Raw genomic sequence first — 15,090 nt, 5'->3', positions numbered from 1 at the left:
AGATTTTCTCTTTTGGTCATGAGTTGAAAATCATTGAATCTTTTCCCTCAAGGCTTAAATTAAACTATAATTTTAAACATTTTATCAGAATTAGCATGGCTGAAAACCGCTGACTCTAAACCTCACATTCATTTATGTGATAATGGTTAGTGTCTGACATTATCACTTTTTCATTTGTTCAAAAACTTTCCCTGTGCAGTTTTTCATTTTGAAAACCAGGGCCTGACGCTGCAAGGATAAGAGATTAGAGAAATCCCACCTAATGCAGCAAAAATGTATTCTGTGCTGAGAAGGTGCTACCTCGCCGTCTTATAACTGATCATTACAGTTTGAACACTAAGTGCAACTTGGCTGGTTCAAGTAAATAGTAATCAGACTTGACAAGTACTTAGTGGATGTAATCAACAGCAGCAGCAGCTGGATTTACAGGCAGTAGTTGCTGTGTAAAATGATCTCACAGGCTGCAATACAAACTTCATCTGGCTGTTCTCCTCTCCACGCTGGGACCTTGTCTCCCCCAGACACTTCAGATTTTAGAGGTGGTTTTAATTTGCTTCTGTTTTCTATATAAAAAATATATTTATGTTTTTGTCCACAGCCAATTCTCTAATGTGTTTCTAAGATGCAGCACAGCTGTGGTTGCTGTGACATTTCTGAAGTAACTCCAAAGCTTCTTTCACAATGTGATCTTGAGAGCAGCTGTAACTTCACCTCCTGCAGCAGGACTAATATCAGTGTAACTGCAAAAGGAACAATATCAGAAACACAGAGGCATTCTTCATTATTCTTGACCAGATGTGCGTCAGTCCATGCGCATAAGTCTGTGCAGCAGAGCAATGACTGTGATGGCATCTGGCCAGACAGGAGCTCCCACTCTTCATCAGCGGCTCTCGGGAGGGGAGATGGAAAAGTCATATTTCTAATGGAAATGTGTCCTATTCTTTCCAGTTTCATTGTGAAATAATGGCTGCTTCACCTGCCTCCTGGCCTCCTACCACATCTGTCATGTGAAACAACCCAAATCCTCGGTTGTCACAGCTCACTGCCCATTGCATGTCCATTCATAGCTGGCCAACCCAAGGAGACAGAAAATCATATCTAGGGATAGAAAGTTGAAATGATTTAGAAGCAAGTGATTTATCCTTCCACCCTCTGAGTCACATACACTTCAATACTACTGTTGTGTTTTAGACAGTGAGCTGACAGTTCTCCAAAGTGGTTTAAATAAGTGTAAAAGAGTCAAGCTGCAGGACACTGATCATTAAAACATAACACTAACAGTTCAAGTGGGTCAAAGTGGGATCCCAAGAATGACTGTGAAACACAGCATGGAGAACAACCTCGATCTAACATGTATGTGCAGACACGCTCACGCAGCAGCATTGTAAAGACAGCTTGCAGAGAACAGTGTGGATTTATGGGAAAGCTCATAAACCTCCACCAGAGGTGGAGGAATGATGGCTTTTCACTCAGCCAACCCCCCCACTACCATCTGTCCAAAATTACCATAACACACGCGGTTGTTTGTTTCCACTCTTCAGTATTGTCTGTAATATCCAGAACTAGTGTTAGACTGGTTTGGACAGAAATGTGGCTGTACTGTAGATTTTGAGTAAATTCTCACTCACCTATTTGAATTGTTATTTGAGCCCCTGAAACCTCAAAACTATATACTTTAGTTATAGTGGAGGTGAGTGAGATTGGCTTTTAAATTGATTAATTACACTGTAATTTGTGTGGCTTTATGATTAAGTCGTGATCTCGCTCCACACAAACTCATTTGCACGGTTGAGATAATGAATGATGAGGAAGAGCTACCCCTCCTCTCTGCAAAATAATCAGATAAAAGCTGACTCTGCTCCAGGACAGTCGTTTCCAGAAAAAAACAATTGTGTGCTGATTGGTAAAGTCTGTAAATGGTATACACTTATAATCCGCTTCCCTCTGCTGCAGTCAGGTCATGTTGATTTCAGTCATAAATCTTGATAGCATGATGGCACGAGTGAGGTCAGCAACTAGGGACACATCACATCTGTCTCCTTTCAATCTCACAGAGTGGCCCAGCCTCCTCCACTGTATCGATTTCACAATTGATTTTTGGGACAGACCTGAATGAGTGCGTTGTGGGAGGACAATTATGCAAAAGTGGGTAGAGGGAGGGGACACACTGGGCTTCAGGGAAAAGTCCTTCACTTACACTGTAAGTTTAGGCCTCCATGTCAGGACACTAGACATGAACAAGATCTCCTTTTTGGGAGAGTGAGCAGTGAGCGTTGTCTAATTTTCTTACTGTTGCTGAACTCTGGCCTTCATTTTCATAATCACAGGAACAGTTAAAGTTTAAACTGTATTTGAAAAATTAATTAATGCCAACATTTTTTCCACATCTACTCACATGGAGCAATGAATGGCTTTATAGTTGTTGTAATTATTCCAGCTGTTTACACTGATCCTGAAGAGTTCCTGTGTTTTATTCGAAGCGTTGATCCATTAAGAGGTATGTTTGTAGTTCTAATAAACCAGAGTCGTTTTACATCTCTCTCTGGCTTCTATCTGGAGCTCTAGTAACAACAAGTCAGTAAGCCAATCTGAAGAGAGGAGGCTCAGATCCTCTTTTTTGATTGGCAGACAGTTATTGAGCGGTCAAATACAAGTAGCTTCTGTAGATTTCAGAAACCAAATCCTGCAAGGTTAAAGCAGAAGTAAGCGATCCGGTCGTTTTGGCTAACTTCTTGTCAGCCGATGGAGTTAGCAGTCCCCGCCCTCGTCCCTACGTCACCACATTCACGCGCATCCCTTGGCTGCACACACAGAGAGGACCGCCCCTTTATGCCGTTCTCTCTCCTCATTGGATAAAGGTTGTAGGATACAAGGAAAGTTTTCTCCTCGGCTTACAGCAGAGCAGAGTGACTGACAGACCTGTGTTTCAGACCAAACACTCTATGTAAGTGATTGCTGTCGGAAGATATAACTATTTAAGACTTATATTATTACAAACATTCCGCTTAGTTCTGCTTTAAATGGTGGGTTGAGGTGGGTGGGTCATGATTGAGGGCGGTGACTGCTTTATTGTGACTAATCACAAAGCTACAGAAGTACTGACGGCTGGTTTTAACGCTGAAGCTGTCTAAATACAGCTTGTGTGGATTTCTGTGTGGACTGGGGCTTTGCTGCTTTCACATTGTTTTTTATAGAACCTATACCTGCTTTGGAAACTAAATGTATAGAGCTAGGCTATATCTTTTGCTAAAACTGCAGACAAAAATATTCTCTTACTGTATTTTTTTTATAGATGTCTGTCAACATAACCAGTATATCTGTGATGAGCCAATGTCAACTGATAAGGAAATTTCATTAGTGACAGTGTAAGACTGCCAGATGTTTGAACAATAATGGACAAAAAATACATAGACAACAAAAAGTCACTTCCACCAGTGAACTCCCACATAGGAAACTTGCGGGATGATTACAAACGCCTGCTGCTGTTCCACAGGCTGCCAGCAGGGTGCAGTAGAGGCCCAACATCTGAGAGCAACAAAGCCGCTTCTACATGCTGAATATCCATTTAGCTGCAGTCAGGCTTGACCCAGTGCAAGAGAAACACCCTGAATGCTGTAGGCACAGGGCTGAACTCTGCAGGGAAAACAGGTGCGAGTAGGTCACACCTGCAGAGGACGACCTTGTTCTAAAGGAAATAAATTTCTGAGAGCTTCACAGTCTATTTGATTTAATGGGGATTAAAGAAATGCTACCAAATGCTTTTCTAATCACAGGACTGATGGTGGCGTAACAGGAAATGTTTACTTATGGTTTTCTCACTGCTCTTTTTTTCTGGACCAGGCAAAATTCAAGAAGCTCTTTTACTATCTCAGAGGTTTGAGATTTGACGCTCCAGCTGGCTCATCTCTCTGCTCCTCTTCCTTCTTGCTTTTGAGTCACTACCAAACATCTTTAGTCACATAACTGGGAATTCCTAAGCTTTGGATCCAAAATGAAAAATCCATCACTGGAAAGTTTCCTCTTCCTAACTGATGTGGAACCGAATAACATTTGCTGTTGGCGAAACTGAGGCTTTTGCATTCAGATTAATACATAGTGGGAAAATCTGAGTTATTACTGTAACCGTGCTTCTTCTTCCTCCTCGCCGCCTTCTCGCATTTGCTGTTCGGGATAACTTGTGGCAACCGTGAGAGCTTAAGTGTTTGGGGGTCACTGTCCAAAGCCAAACAGGAGTTTGCAGAACCAAATCTCTTAAAACCATCTCACTAACATCTGCTCATAAGCCCAGCCTAATAAAAACTCAAGAATGCTGCTAGTCTGTGTGTTTTACTGCTTATGGGGCTACTTCACTTTTTCCATATGCTGCTGTTGCTGCAGTGTGGACAGTCTGGCTGTGTGGGACCCTCACAGCTCTGCTTCCAATAGATTATGCCTCTGCTCTGAATGTATAAAAGCATATATCCATCTGAAAGTGTGCTACACGCTCCAGACTGCGACTAGCTCATGCAATTAGGTGCCGCCATCCAGGCCTTTTGCCCCTCTGTGCAGCGCCTGCTATTTGTGGTGCAGAATCTGTTTCAGACTGCAGCTTGGGATCCATCTGCCTCGGATTTGCCACGTATTTCCAGAGCAGGAGACTGGCTCACCGGTGCGTTTCTCATGGCGATGTGAAATAGTGTGAGATAGCTGCTCTGTGCGACCGTGCATGTGTGTGCGTGCTCGTGTGTGTGTGCTCACAGGCAGCACAATGTCACCTTGACTACAATCTACAAGAGGCACTGAGGGCGCACTGCATCTGCACGGCACTGGACAGAGGAGGAGAGAGGGAGTAGAAGGTATTTGCGTGTCTCTCGGAGTGTGAGTGAGAATATGCCAAATGTGTGAGTGTATGAGCGTGTGAGAGAGAGAGAGAGGGAAACTGAGGCGGGTATAGCGCTCACAGTTCTGGAGGATCCCTCTTCAGATCCAGGCAGAGCGACGCAGAGATGTCAGGCGCAGCACACACAGGTGGGTCACACGGCAGCTGAGGGGACAGGTGAGACAGGCCGGGCTCTCGCATTATCATGTGTCTTACGTGACAGGGCAGTTTTCACTGTTATCATTACATGACGCTCATGCAAAACTAGGAAACAGGTTTGGGGTATTTTCTTTTCTTTTCTTTTTTTTTGGCGCAATTAGAGGCTGAGTGGGCCTGCAGTCCGGCCTGGGGTCATCTCGGTTGACCAGCTTTGGAAACAAAAATCTGAACCTTTGGATATCACAATACACAAGTCCTAATGGGCTAAAGTCAAAAATAGCCAACGACTTTTGACAAACACCCATGCTTACTAGTGTGCGCCTTTACTGCTCTGGCACTAAAACATCCTCCTTAAACTTCCACCAGCTCATACACTTGCTGATTTCTAATCTCAGACAGTAAGCCAGAAAACTGTAGGTGAGCTCTTCTTCTCCTGCAGATTTCCAGGTGTGTTGGAGGCTCTCTTGGCCTCCTGACAGGCAGCGCTACAGACCTCCAAACAGCCGCAGCGGGACCTTAAGGCTCCCGTTCAGCCGTAATTGCATTTGCCGCGGCTGTAACAGAGTAAAACCCGCCGCCGCATCCTTTCCTCTCCGTCATGTGACTCCACCGGGCGAATATATGTGTCCTCTTCGTTTTGCTGGGGAAATGCGTCCTCGGCCAATCGCGTCTCGACGGAGGCGTCTCTCTCTCCCTCTCATTTTTTCTCGCTTTCTCTCTCGTGACGCCTTCATGTGTCGTCGAAACTAAGAATTTCACTCGCTGTGAGTGAGCTCAATGTGGGTGTCGGGTTTTATTTGTTTGATTCTTTAACTCACCACATGCAATAGGGTACCAACATAGCTTTAGAATTCATTTGCTCTCGTTTTCTCGTTTGATTTTATTTGGTAAAAGCACATATAGTGGGCCTACAAGCCTAACTAACGTGAGTGCATTTCAAATTTGGGATGTAATATGGATAAGAACAATGCTGTGATGTTTCTGCACCATTCATCGAGCAAAACGCTGCTTTAAATAGAAAGCACTACCTAGATTAACTGTCGGTTACTTTATTTCTTCACCAAATCCCCTGAAAGGTACAGAAAAGTGGCACGCTTGCCTATAAATTTCTAAAAATCCGAGTTTATATTTAGTCTTTGAAGGCATCGCGAGGCCTGTGACGTCAGCCGCTCCCCTGCGCTCCCTCCAGCAGCCAGTCAGAGAAGGGATGCTCTGAACGCAAGACTGCAGCATCTTCACCGAGAGAACGAGCAGGAAAAACGTCTCTTTCTCTGTGTGTTCATCCAGCTACGCGTCTCCGGACCCTCACCCACCCCGTCACCCCTGGGTGTCTTCATGATCGGACCCAGGACAGGATAAGAAGAAAGAAATTATAGCCTGCCAGTAACGCATCGGATTTTTTTTTGTATCATTATTGCTTCACCGACCTTTTCTTTTCTCTCTTGTTTCCTCGGTTGATTTCGCCTCTTTGTCTTTCGGTTGTGATTTTGTTTTGTTTTATTTATTGTTCGTTTCGCTGCTGTTGCAGAGGAGCGCCACCATCCTTCACTGCCTGACATGAGTACGCTCTTTTATCCGGTTGCAGCGGAATGACACACATATCCTAGCCCGCATATCTGAAGGTTAATGGAAGATTGACGCTCCATTTGCACGCTTTTTTAGTAGCCTAGAAGATACTCTATCTGTAGAGTTTTCGGATTTTTTCACCCACTCCGAACCGATCATCCGCCGCTTTCTGTCCCTGCGCAGCATCTCTCTGTACGCACGGCGCACCACGGAGAAACGCGCAGCTAACCTCCCCCGTCCGTAAGAAACAGGCGTATTTTCCAATTCCTAAATCGCTTTCGCCTTCTCCAAGGACTCATCTGCACGGCTACGCTGCGTAAAAAAACGGAAAAGGGGGGATTTAAACGCAAACGCAGCCCAAGCATCCAAGAGCAAGCTCGAAAATGATGGCCGGCGGAGCAGTACAACAAAACGGGATTTTCTCAAATCCTCACCATCACAATCAACAACCACACATGGAGTCCGATCCTCCGGACTCGCGTAAAAGACCCCTGGAGACTCCCACGGAGGCCAGCAGCACCAAGCGCACAAACACGGGAGGTAAGAGCAGCGATGGGGATGCGGGGAGCTGTTCGGGTTTCGGTGAATGTTGCTTCGTCCTGAGCCAGGCAGAGAGAAAGGAGAGCAGGTTGATCTGATTCTTGACGTACTCAGCGGCATGCTACAGCAACCGCACTCAGATCTCTACTTCAATAACGCGCTGATTATAAATACAGAGAGCACGGTATTTTTATCCGCTTTCTAAACGTGTGACAGTCATTTTCCATCAGCATGAAAATAATCACAGGCCGCCGCTTTTGATGGGAAGGAAACAATGAGAGGGACTGAGGGGGGATTTGGAGGGAAGCCGCCAGTTCCCCTCGCGCACATCCTGACTCCCTCAGCCTCTGTAGATCAGCAGAATTGGGTGTTTTATTTATTTATTTATTTTTTTTTATTGCGTCTTAAGATTTACGCGCAGCCACAGCGGCCATGCTGGAGCCAAAATAAGGATGTAAACAAGTGAAAGCCAGATCGGGCTGGTGCGTGATCGCAGGCTCTCATCCCGTCGACGGATGACCTTGTGATAATCTCACACATCAGCCACCATCGCCGCTTTGTGTACAATTACACAAGCGGATAAACAAGCGGACTCATAATAACAGCAGGCCTGTGCTCTGGAAGGGGGATCCAGATCCAGAGCAGCTCAGAATGCGACAGTCTCTGTGTTATTGCAGTAGCTATATGTCAGAGCCTGTCTATTTTTTATTTTACCATGCTTTGCTGTCCTGATTTTAATAACCTGCAGCTAGAAGAGAGAGTTTTTTTCCTCTCTCTAAATCGGTCCAATCATGTTTCTTCATTATTCTCTGGTTGGATGAAATATGGATATGTCTCCATGGCAATCACCATATTTGGTTTTTGTTTACATGCTGTCATGCGCCAAGCATTCCCATCACCCGACATTACAACCATCAGTAGCCTCTCCTGGCCATGCACCCCATCATGGACATTTGGACATACAATACACCTTCAAATGTGTTATTGACACAGCACCACGTGCACTCTTAGAAGATATGGATTTAGGAGATTTTGTTCATATGCAGCCAAAGATTTTGACTCTGATGATTTAAAACATTATAATTAGATTTTGGGAGACCCAACATTTTGTTATTGACTGTTAAATCTGACTGTCAATTGTGAACATGTCATTCTATTTTTGGACACATGTTCCTTTGGGAGACACAGAAAAACATGTCATTAGTAAGACTGAGGGAAATATCCCAGTATGAAGTGGCAGAGAGCCAAGCTTTAAGGTCACGACTGCCATTGATGGTCATCAAGATTTAGAAAAAAGCAAACACACACACACACACACACACACACACACACACACACACACACACACACACACACACACACACACACACACACACAAAGTTTACTTGAGTTGCACCTTTAATGCTAAGGATAGATCCACATCAGGATATTTTCTGAATAAAGTTGCCTGCAGCTCTATTGCTTAAATTGTTTACATTTTTACGTGATAAAACACCATAAATAGTTTTTTCCTGTAAAGGACAAATAGTCTCAAACCCTTAAAACTCTTCACTCAAACACACACTGATGAAATGTGTTTTTGTTAGTATATTATCAAAGTAAAATGACTAATGCTTGGTGAATTAGTCAAATTTGGGAGTAATTAAAAAATAGTCAATTCCTCAATAAAATATGCAAATGAAAAACATTGATTTTGCACTAGGATTGAGCAGGTTTGATCAGAGAGGAACCTCCATCCTGTCATAGGTGGTCAAGACTGGTCCGAACACTAAGGTGTCATTATTGGCCTAATTTATTTAGCAGATCACAATGAAATACTCACAAGATCAAAGAGATTCAGTGATATGTCCTTTTTTCCCCAACAATAACAGGTGCAATAAGAAAATAACTCAAGATCAATAAGTTTGTATCTTTCTGTTGATTTTTGGAGTGACCTGTCGGCAAAGACAGAAAGAAACAGTCAGTCATTTTTAACAGTCCCTTCAGCTCCCAACAGGAAACATGACAGACAGAGTAATAATTAGACAGTGAGAGTGTCCGGCTGAGGAGGGGTGAGCTGCAGGTTATAGCCGGCGTTGTTTAACTGCAGATCGATGCAGCGCTCAGAGCACTAAAGCCTCCTCCTCACTGCATGTAAAATCCCAAGGGCCTCCCCCCACTACCACCCCCAGAGGGCCATCCTCTCGCCTGCATAACACTCAGGCAGCTCGCCCATTTAGACAAATGAAAAGGTTGGGATGATGATGATGATGATGAACATGGCGGAGCAGGCTTTTACTGGGGCCGCGCTGAACACCAGGTCAACACTCCTTCAGCAAACAGCATCAGGCTGATGATCGGATGACATTTGGTTGAAAATGACCAAGTCACACAGACACATACACACATACATTAACATAAACAACAAAGAGGGATCAGCTTGGTTGCGGGTCTTTGGTGAAAAAAAATTGTCAGTTACTTCTGTTTTACAAAATGTGTGTTTATTCAGATAGATTTATTTAGAATCAGGTCTTGATGAGCTCTATTATAATTGACATTTTCAGCTTGAATTAATCAGATCACACATGAGATTAGCCTAAACGATTCTTTTATTTTGCTAATAAGATGCAGAAGCTGTTTATATTCCTGGCCCTTGATGCAGAAGAAAACATTCACCATCTAGTGGCTGATTTTAGCCAAAATGCTTTTTAACTGAACCTGTATCTTTTCACTGAGAATGTGTTTTGTATTTATACATACACAACAGGCTGCAGTTTTTAAATTTATATAAAGTCAAAGTGCTGCTAAGAGATCATGATAATGGTTGTTTCTCTGTATGATTAGTTTACGCCACACACTCCCCACCCCTGTGCTTCCTCTCTCTGTAGTGGCCTTCCTGCAGCCCCTATTTGAAACTGAAGGCATTGTATTCCCTCACCAAGAAACTGAGACTCATGGTAAGAGAGACTTTGATTTTGATCTTCTTCCTGTTTTATAATCTTTACTGTAACCTTCTTCAATTCAGGACTGATACAGCAGTGATAACATACAGCTACATGTTGTTGTTCTATAAAGGCCAAATTCTGCAGAGCCAAAATCTAAATTTCAGGGTATTGTCTGACTCCTGCAGGGCCTGACTTTTAAATAGGATTAAAAGTAACATGTAACACCTTCATATTCTGCTCATGATTCAGGATAATGCATGCTGATATTGTTTATATTGTATGTTATCAGTCCATAACATCCATTTTCATGCTTTTTTATACAAATTCAATGTTTCTTTTGTCATGTTACCCAACATTGCTGCACAGATGAGTCCTGATTACCTTTGACCTCATGCCAGCCATATCATCAAAGCATTTGGGGTTTATGACTGCTGATGTATTGTTGAAATGTTCCTTTGCTGTTCATTGTGCTCACAGTGTTTTATATATGGCGGCCTCACTGTGCACCATGCAGCTGCTGTTGAGTAAAAGTCACATGAGTCTGTAGTTTCAATGTTTTTCCTTCTTCACGGGTAGTTTGAAACTTAATGTGGAACTCCACAAAAGAAAGAAGAAAAGGTCTGAATCATCAGAAATATTCCTCTGCATCGGAGAAGAAAATGATCATTTGTCTGTCATGTGTTTTTTTACCCAGCAGCTGCAGCGTAGAAATCCAGAATAATGCCTGGGCAAATTGTTTTCCATTCATGTCGATCAGAGATGCTGTGTGAATGAAAAGTGAGATTTAATTCAAAGAAGACAAGAAAAGATTGACTTTTTTTTCCACATTTTTCCACTGAGCTTTCAGGTGGTCTGTTTCCAGGTTTTATCCAAACGTGTGTGTGTGTGTGTGTGTGTGTATGCGTGTGTGTGTGTGTGTGTGTGTGTGTGTGTGTGTGTGTGTGTGTGTGTGTGTGTGTGTGTGTGTAAAACGGGAAGCGACACCGTAGAGAAAGAGCTGGTCAGCTGTCAGACAGTAGATATGGGACGACATGGGACCGCTGTAACCCTGCAGGTCATAAATCACCACCACTTCTCATAAAAAGCTGAAGGTCTCAAAGACTAGAGGATCAATGGGTAGCACCAGTAGCTGCTGTTCACAGACCCCACTCCCACCCCCCATAGTCTACTCCTACCACCCCTCTAATCCACCACCCCAAACCCATTCTTATCCCTGTATCCCCCTGGCCCCTCACTCCGGCTCAGTGGGGTTTTCTCCAGCATTAAAGGAATTTGGATTTCCTTCTAATCGAGTACATATATGATCAGAGACCTTTAATGAGCTCAGTGTTAATATTTAAGATTGTTTCAGATGTTTAAACTTAGATCATTTTCAAAGCCAGAGTTGATCCTCTCTGACTGAAACGGTAAAAAAAAATTTACAATGATTTTATAATTCAAAGACCAGCTGCTGTAACAATGTGGACTTTACTCAGTTTTAACTGAGACTGAGACTATAATATATACGTAGTATGTATGTGTATGTGTATATATATATATATATATATATATATATATATAGGATAATTTACAGCTGGTTCTTAGTTAAATGTCATTACAGTATTAAGTGGCCAAATAATTCAGGGATTGAGGATGTACAAGGCTGCTATACTTCAGATGGAAATAAGACATGAAGTCACCTTAAATACACCACTGAATCACTTTATTAACAAAGAACAGTAGGCCTATATTTAGGAAACCAGCTACCTGAATGGCTTTAGTCCAGAGACACATGCAGGTTTACTTACATTCACATATCATACAATATAATATAATATAATATATCAGAGTGCCTGCAGCATCATGGTTGTAATAATAAACACAATTGTGGAGTGACCATATATAAAAAAACAAACAAAAAAAGTCAATCAATTTCAAGTCAACAACGGCCTCCTGTTTGAAATTCCTCTGTTCTGTCAACTCATCCATCCACTCCAGACTAACGCATCATATTCACAACGGCTGCTAGAGGTCAGCTAACAATAAAACACCTGGGTCATAATAAAGTACTTTCATAGACGCCCTATGGGCTTGTTTGCTTTAATGGATTTTTAAGCCCTAAAGTGATCCAAATTAATTAATTCCTTATTTGTATCTAACCAATGCTGATACCCCAACTTCCCACAGAAGCTTCTTAGCCTAATAGTATAGAAATGACTCGGATTCAGTCCATTAAAAAAAGCAGTTTTAAGGGGAAAAAAGTGCTTGTATAAGCTATTAAGAAATCTTACGTAAGCACAAGCTAAATAAATTGGATGTTTGTTTTTTTCATGTAGTGATCAGAAAATGAACATGTGAGCAGTTATGCCTCCAGGTCAGTTTGCTGACCTGCACGTACAGATCTTTCAGTCATTTCATCACTTTTAGAAAAAAACTATAGACTCTCCTCTCCTCTCCTCTCCTCTCCTCTCCTCTCCTCTCCTCTCCTCTCCTCTCCTCTCCTCTCCTCTCCTCTCCTCTCCTCTCCTCTCCTCCACTCGTGTCTGTAAGATATGATACATTAATTTAGTAAATGGATTGACTGGCAAGTCTGTGTTGGGAAGGAGGAGGGGTGGTTTGAAATGCCCTTGCCAAGTGACATTAGGGGACTAGCAGTAGTGTGTGTGTGTGTGTGTGTGTGTGTGTGTGTGTGTGTGTGTGTGTGTGTGTGTGTGTTTGTCAGTGAGTGATTTTGTTATCTTCACGTTGTCTGATTTTTGTTGCAAGGGGCAGAAGATGAAGTTAACTGAGACAGATGAAGGCGTGTGTGTGTGTCTGCGTGCGTGTGTGAATGATGGGCAGTGCTGCAGATGGACAGACATGCACAAACACACTTAACATATGCAAACTCACAGACACTGACTCTCATGCATCCTAGCTGTGTATTGAGTCTTGGCTGTATGAGACGAGGCCTTTGATGCTATTGATCTGAGTGTTTTGCTCCTGAAGCTGAGCAGAGCATTTTCTTTGGGTCGTCCGTACAAAGCAGAGGTTCTTCCTCACATTGATCACACTGGCTGTAGGCTTGCCAATACCAGTGAATTTCCACGATTCTCGTTACTCATTCTGTACCATGATGAAAGTAAAAAACAGAACCCATGTAAATTCCCTTCATCATTAAAAAACTGTTTAGTATTTAAGCCCACTGTGCTTCAACAAACTTCTCAGACTGAACTGAATAAAAGTTCTGGTCTTAACAAAAAAGTTGAGTGTTAAAATGGTAAATGTGGCTCAACAAAAACAAAAATAATAATGTTGTCAACTCAGGACAGTGTTGTCTTGTGTAGTTACACAAGAGAACTGTTGTTCTCATTAATTAACTTTTAGGGTGTTTTCACTGGTGCATTGGTGCGGACCAATGGTGCGCATCAAATGTGAAAATGATACATTTTTTCATTTTTCAGCTCGTACGGTTCACTTCACACACGTTTGTTTTCACTGGTGGTTCAAACACTGCACCACTGGCAGAGCGTCATGTTTCCATGACGACTGTCCATAAAAAGGCACGTGTGAGTGGATCAAGGTCCAGCCATGTTCACATAACAAACGGGCCGCGCCAGAATTGGGCTGTAGCCGCACTGAGACCACGTCAGTTCCGGCATGAATTGAGACGGCGTGCTGAGGGCAAACTTGTAAATCTGGTACTCACTGTTCAAAAAAAGAAGCAGGCATGGACATATTTTTTGTGTGTTGGCATCGACTTGGTACCAAAGTATCGGTTCTCATGACAACCCTAATTGGCTGTGAGACAGAGGAGGAAGAAGCCCCACGTTAAGCTTTGAATAGGCAAAATTACACGGTGAGCCAAAATACGGCAGACACAAGTTGTTGTTTTCAAATTAAAACGGAGTTATTGAGATCGACGGTGTACGTTCTGTGTTGAACGTCGAGCATCCTTTATATAGAAAAAAAAGACTTTTCCCACTCGTCCTTTAGCCTCTGTATCTTGCAGAACACTGCGTTCTCTGCGACACGCCTGTTTTCTTCACTTGCGAGCCTGAGCGGTTCTCGGCTGCTCCCTCTCTCTCCCTCTTTCGTTCTCTCCATCTTCCTCTCCTCCTCATCCATACTAATCATGCTCTACTTCAGACCATCACGACTGCACCCTCCTCCTCCTCCCTCCCTTCCTCCCTTCACCCTCGTCCTCCCATCATTTTGTCCTCCACCCACCCCCTTTCATCAATTGCAGGCGGCCATTGACGAGGCTCGCTCGGCAACCGTTTCCGAGGCTGTCGATCGATTCCCAGCCGCCGTTGGCGGGACTCTGCCAGCAGTAGCTGCAACTCTCCTCCTCGTCCTCCACCCTCTCCTCGTCCTCTTTTTTTTCATGCCACTGCGTCAAAGTAAAAAAAGGAGCCATTGTACAGGGTGGGGTGAAGGCGCCGAGAGGTGGGAATGTTCCCACAAAGGGAAGCGTACGATTGGTGAAGCGAGACGCCAGTCACAGCTAGCTGGTCGCTGATAGGTGAGGAGAGAGGGGCGGCGATGAATATGGATGAGGGAGCGATGAAAGGGCCGATGCAGCGAAGACGACTGGATGGGCCCCCTCCTCTGAAATAGCCTTGGTCCATGAACAATACACACCGGTTTTCACACACACACAACACAGACGCACACACGCAGAAGTGAGAGAAAGGAGGTGGCTGCTTCAGTAGCTTTGTTAGCGTGTTCGCCGTGTCTGCTTCGATTTCTACGCAGACGCCCCGATGATAGGGATCATTTCAGTACGAAGGCATTTGATTGGCTGTCCCTGAGCTGCTATTCAGACTGAATATGTGTGTCGGTCTTCTAACAGATTGCTCTACTGTGTTTCTGGTTCTGATCGACAGAAGGGGACGTTTTTCCCTCTGTTACCGAGCACGGCTTAATTTTCCTTTAAACTTTATTTAGCTCTCATAGAGTCTCGTCATTCATTCAATTATTTTTTCGTCAGCAGAAAAACAAAAAGCAAAAAAACAAGACACTTGTTATTTTTTATTTAGAGAATTTGGTATAATTTTAAAATGAAAATGTCCTCCATTTTAC

At 43.4% G+C, this 15,090-nt stretch overlaps 1 protein-coding gene across 2 annotated transcripts in view; it reads left to right on the top strand.

The window, feature by feature from the left end:
* The first annotated feature begins 6,211 nt into the window (after nt 1-6,211).
* The window catches only part of nova2 (NOVA alternative splicing regulator 2), a 72,633-nt gene continuing 63,754 nt past the window's right edge, over nt 6,212-15,090 (top strand). The window contains exons 1-2 of one of the 2 annotated variants that reach the window (XM_085795763.1): nt 6,212-7,123; nt 9,991-10,059. In XM_085795763.1, the coding sequence (XP_085651889.1) occupies nt 6,967-7,123; nt 9,991-10,059 (226 nt within the window). In that variant the 5' untranslated portion in view covers nt 6,212-6,966. The remainder of the gene's footprint in view (nt 7,124-9,990; nt 10,060-15,090) is intronic. The other variant, XM_085795765.1, reaches the window with a different exon arrangement.

The sequence above is a fragment of the Trachurus japonicus genome, chromosome 13 (assembly GCF_045865225.1).
Source record: "Trachurus japonicus isolate A0001 chromosome 13, Traja_1.0".
Lineage (NCBI taxonomy): Eukaryota > Metazoa > Chordata > Actinopteri > Carangiformes > Carangidae > Trachurus > Trachurus japonicus.
This window is presented reverse-complemented; position numbering and strand designations above follow the sequence as displayed.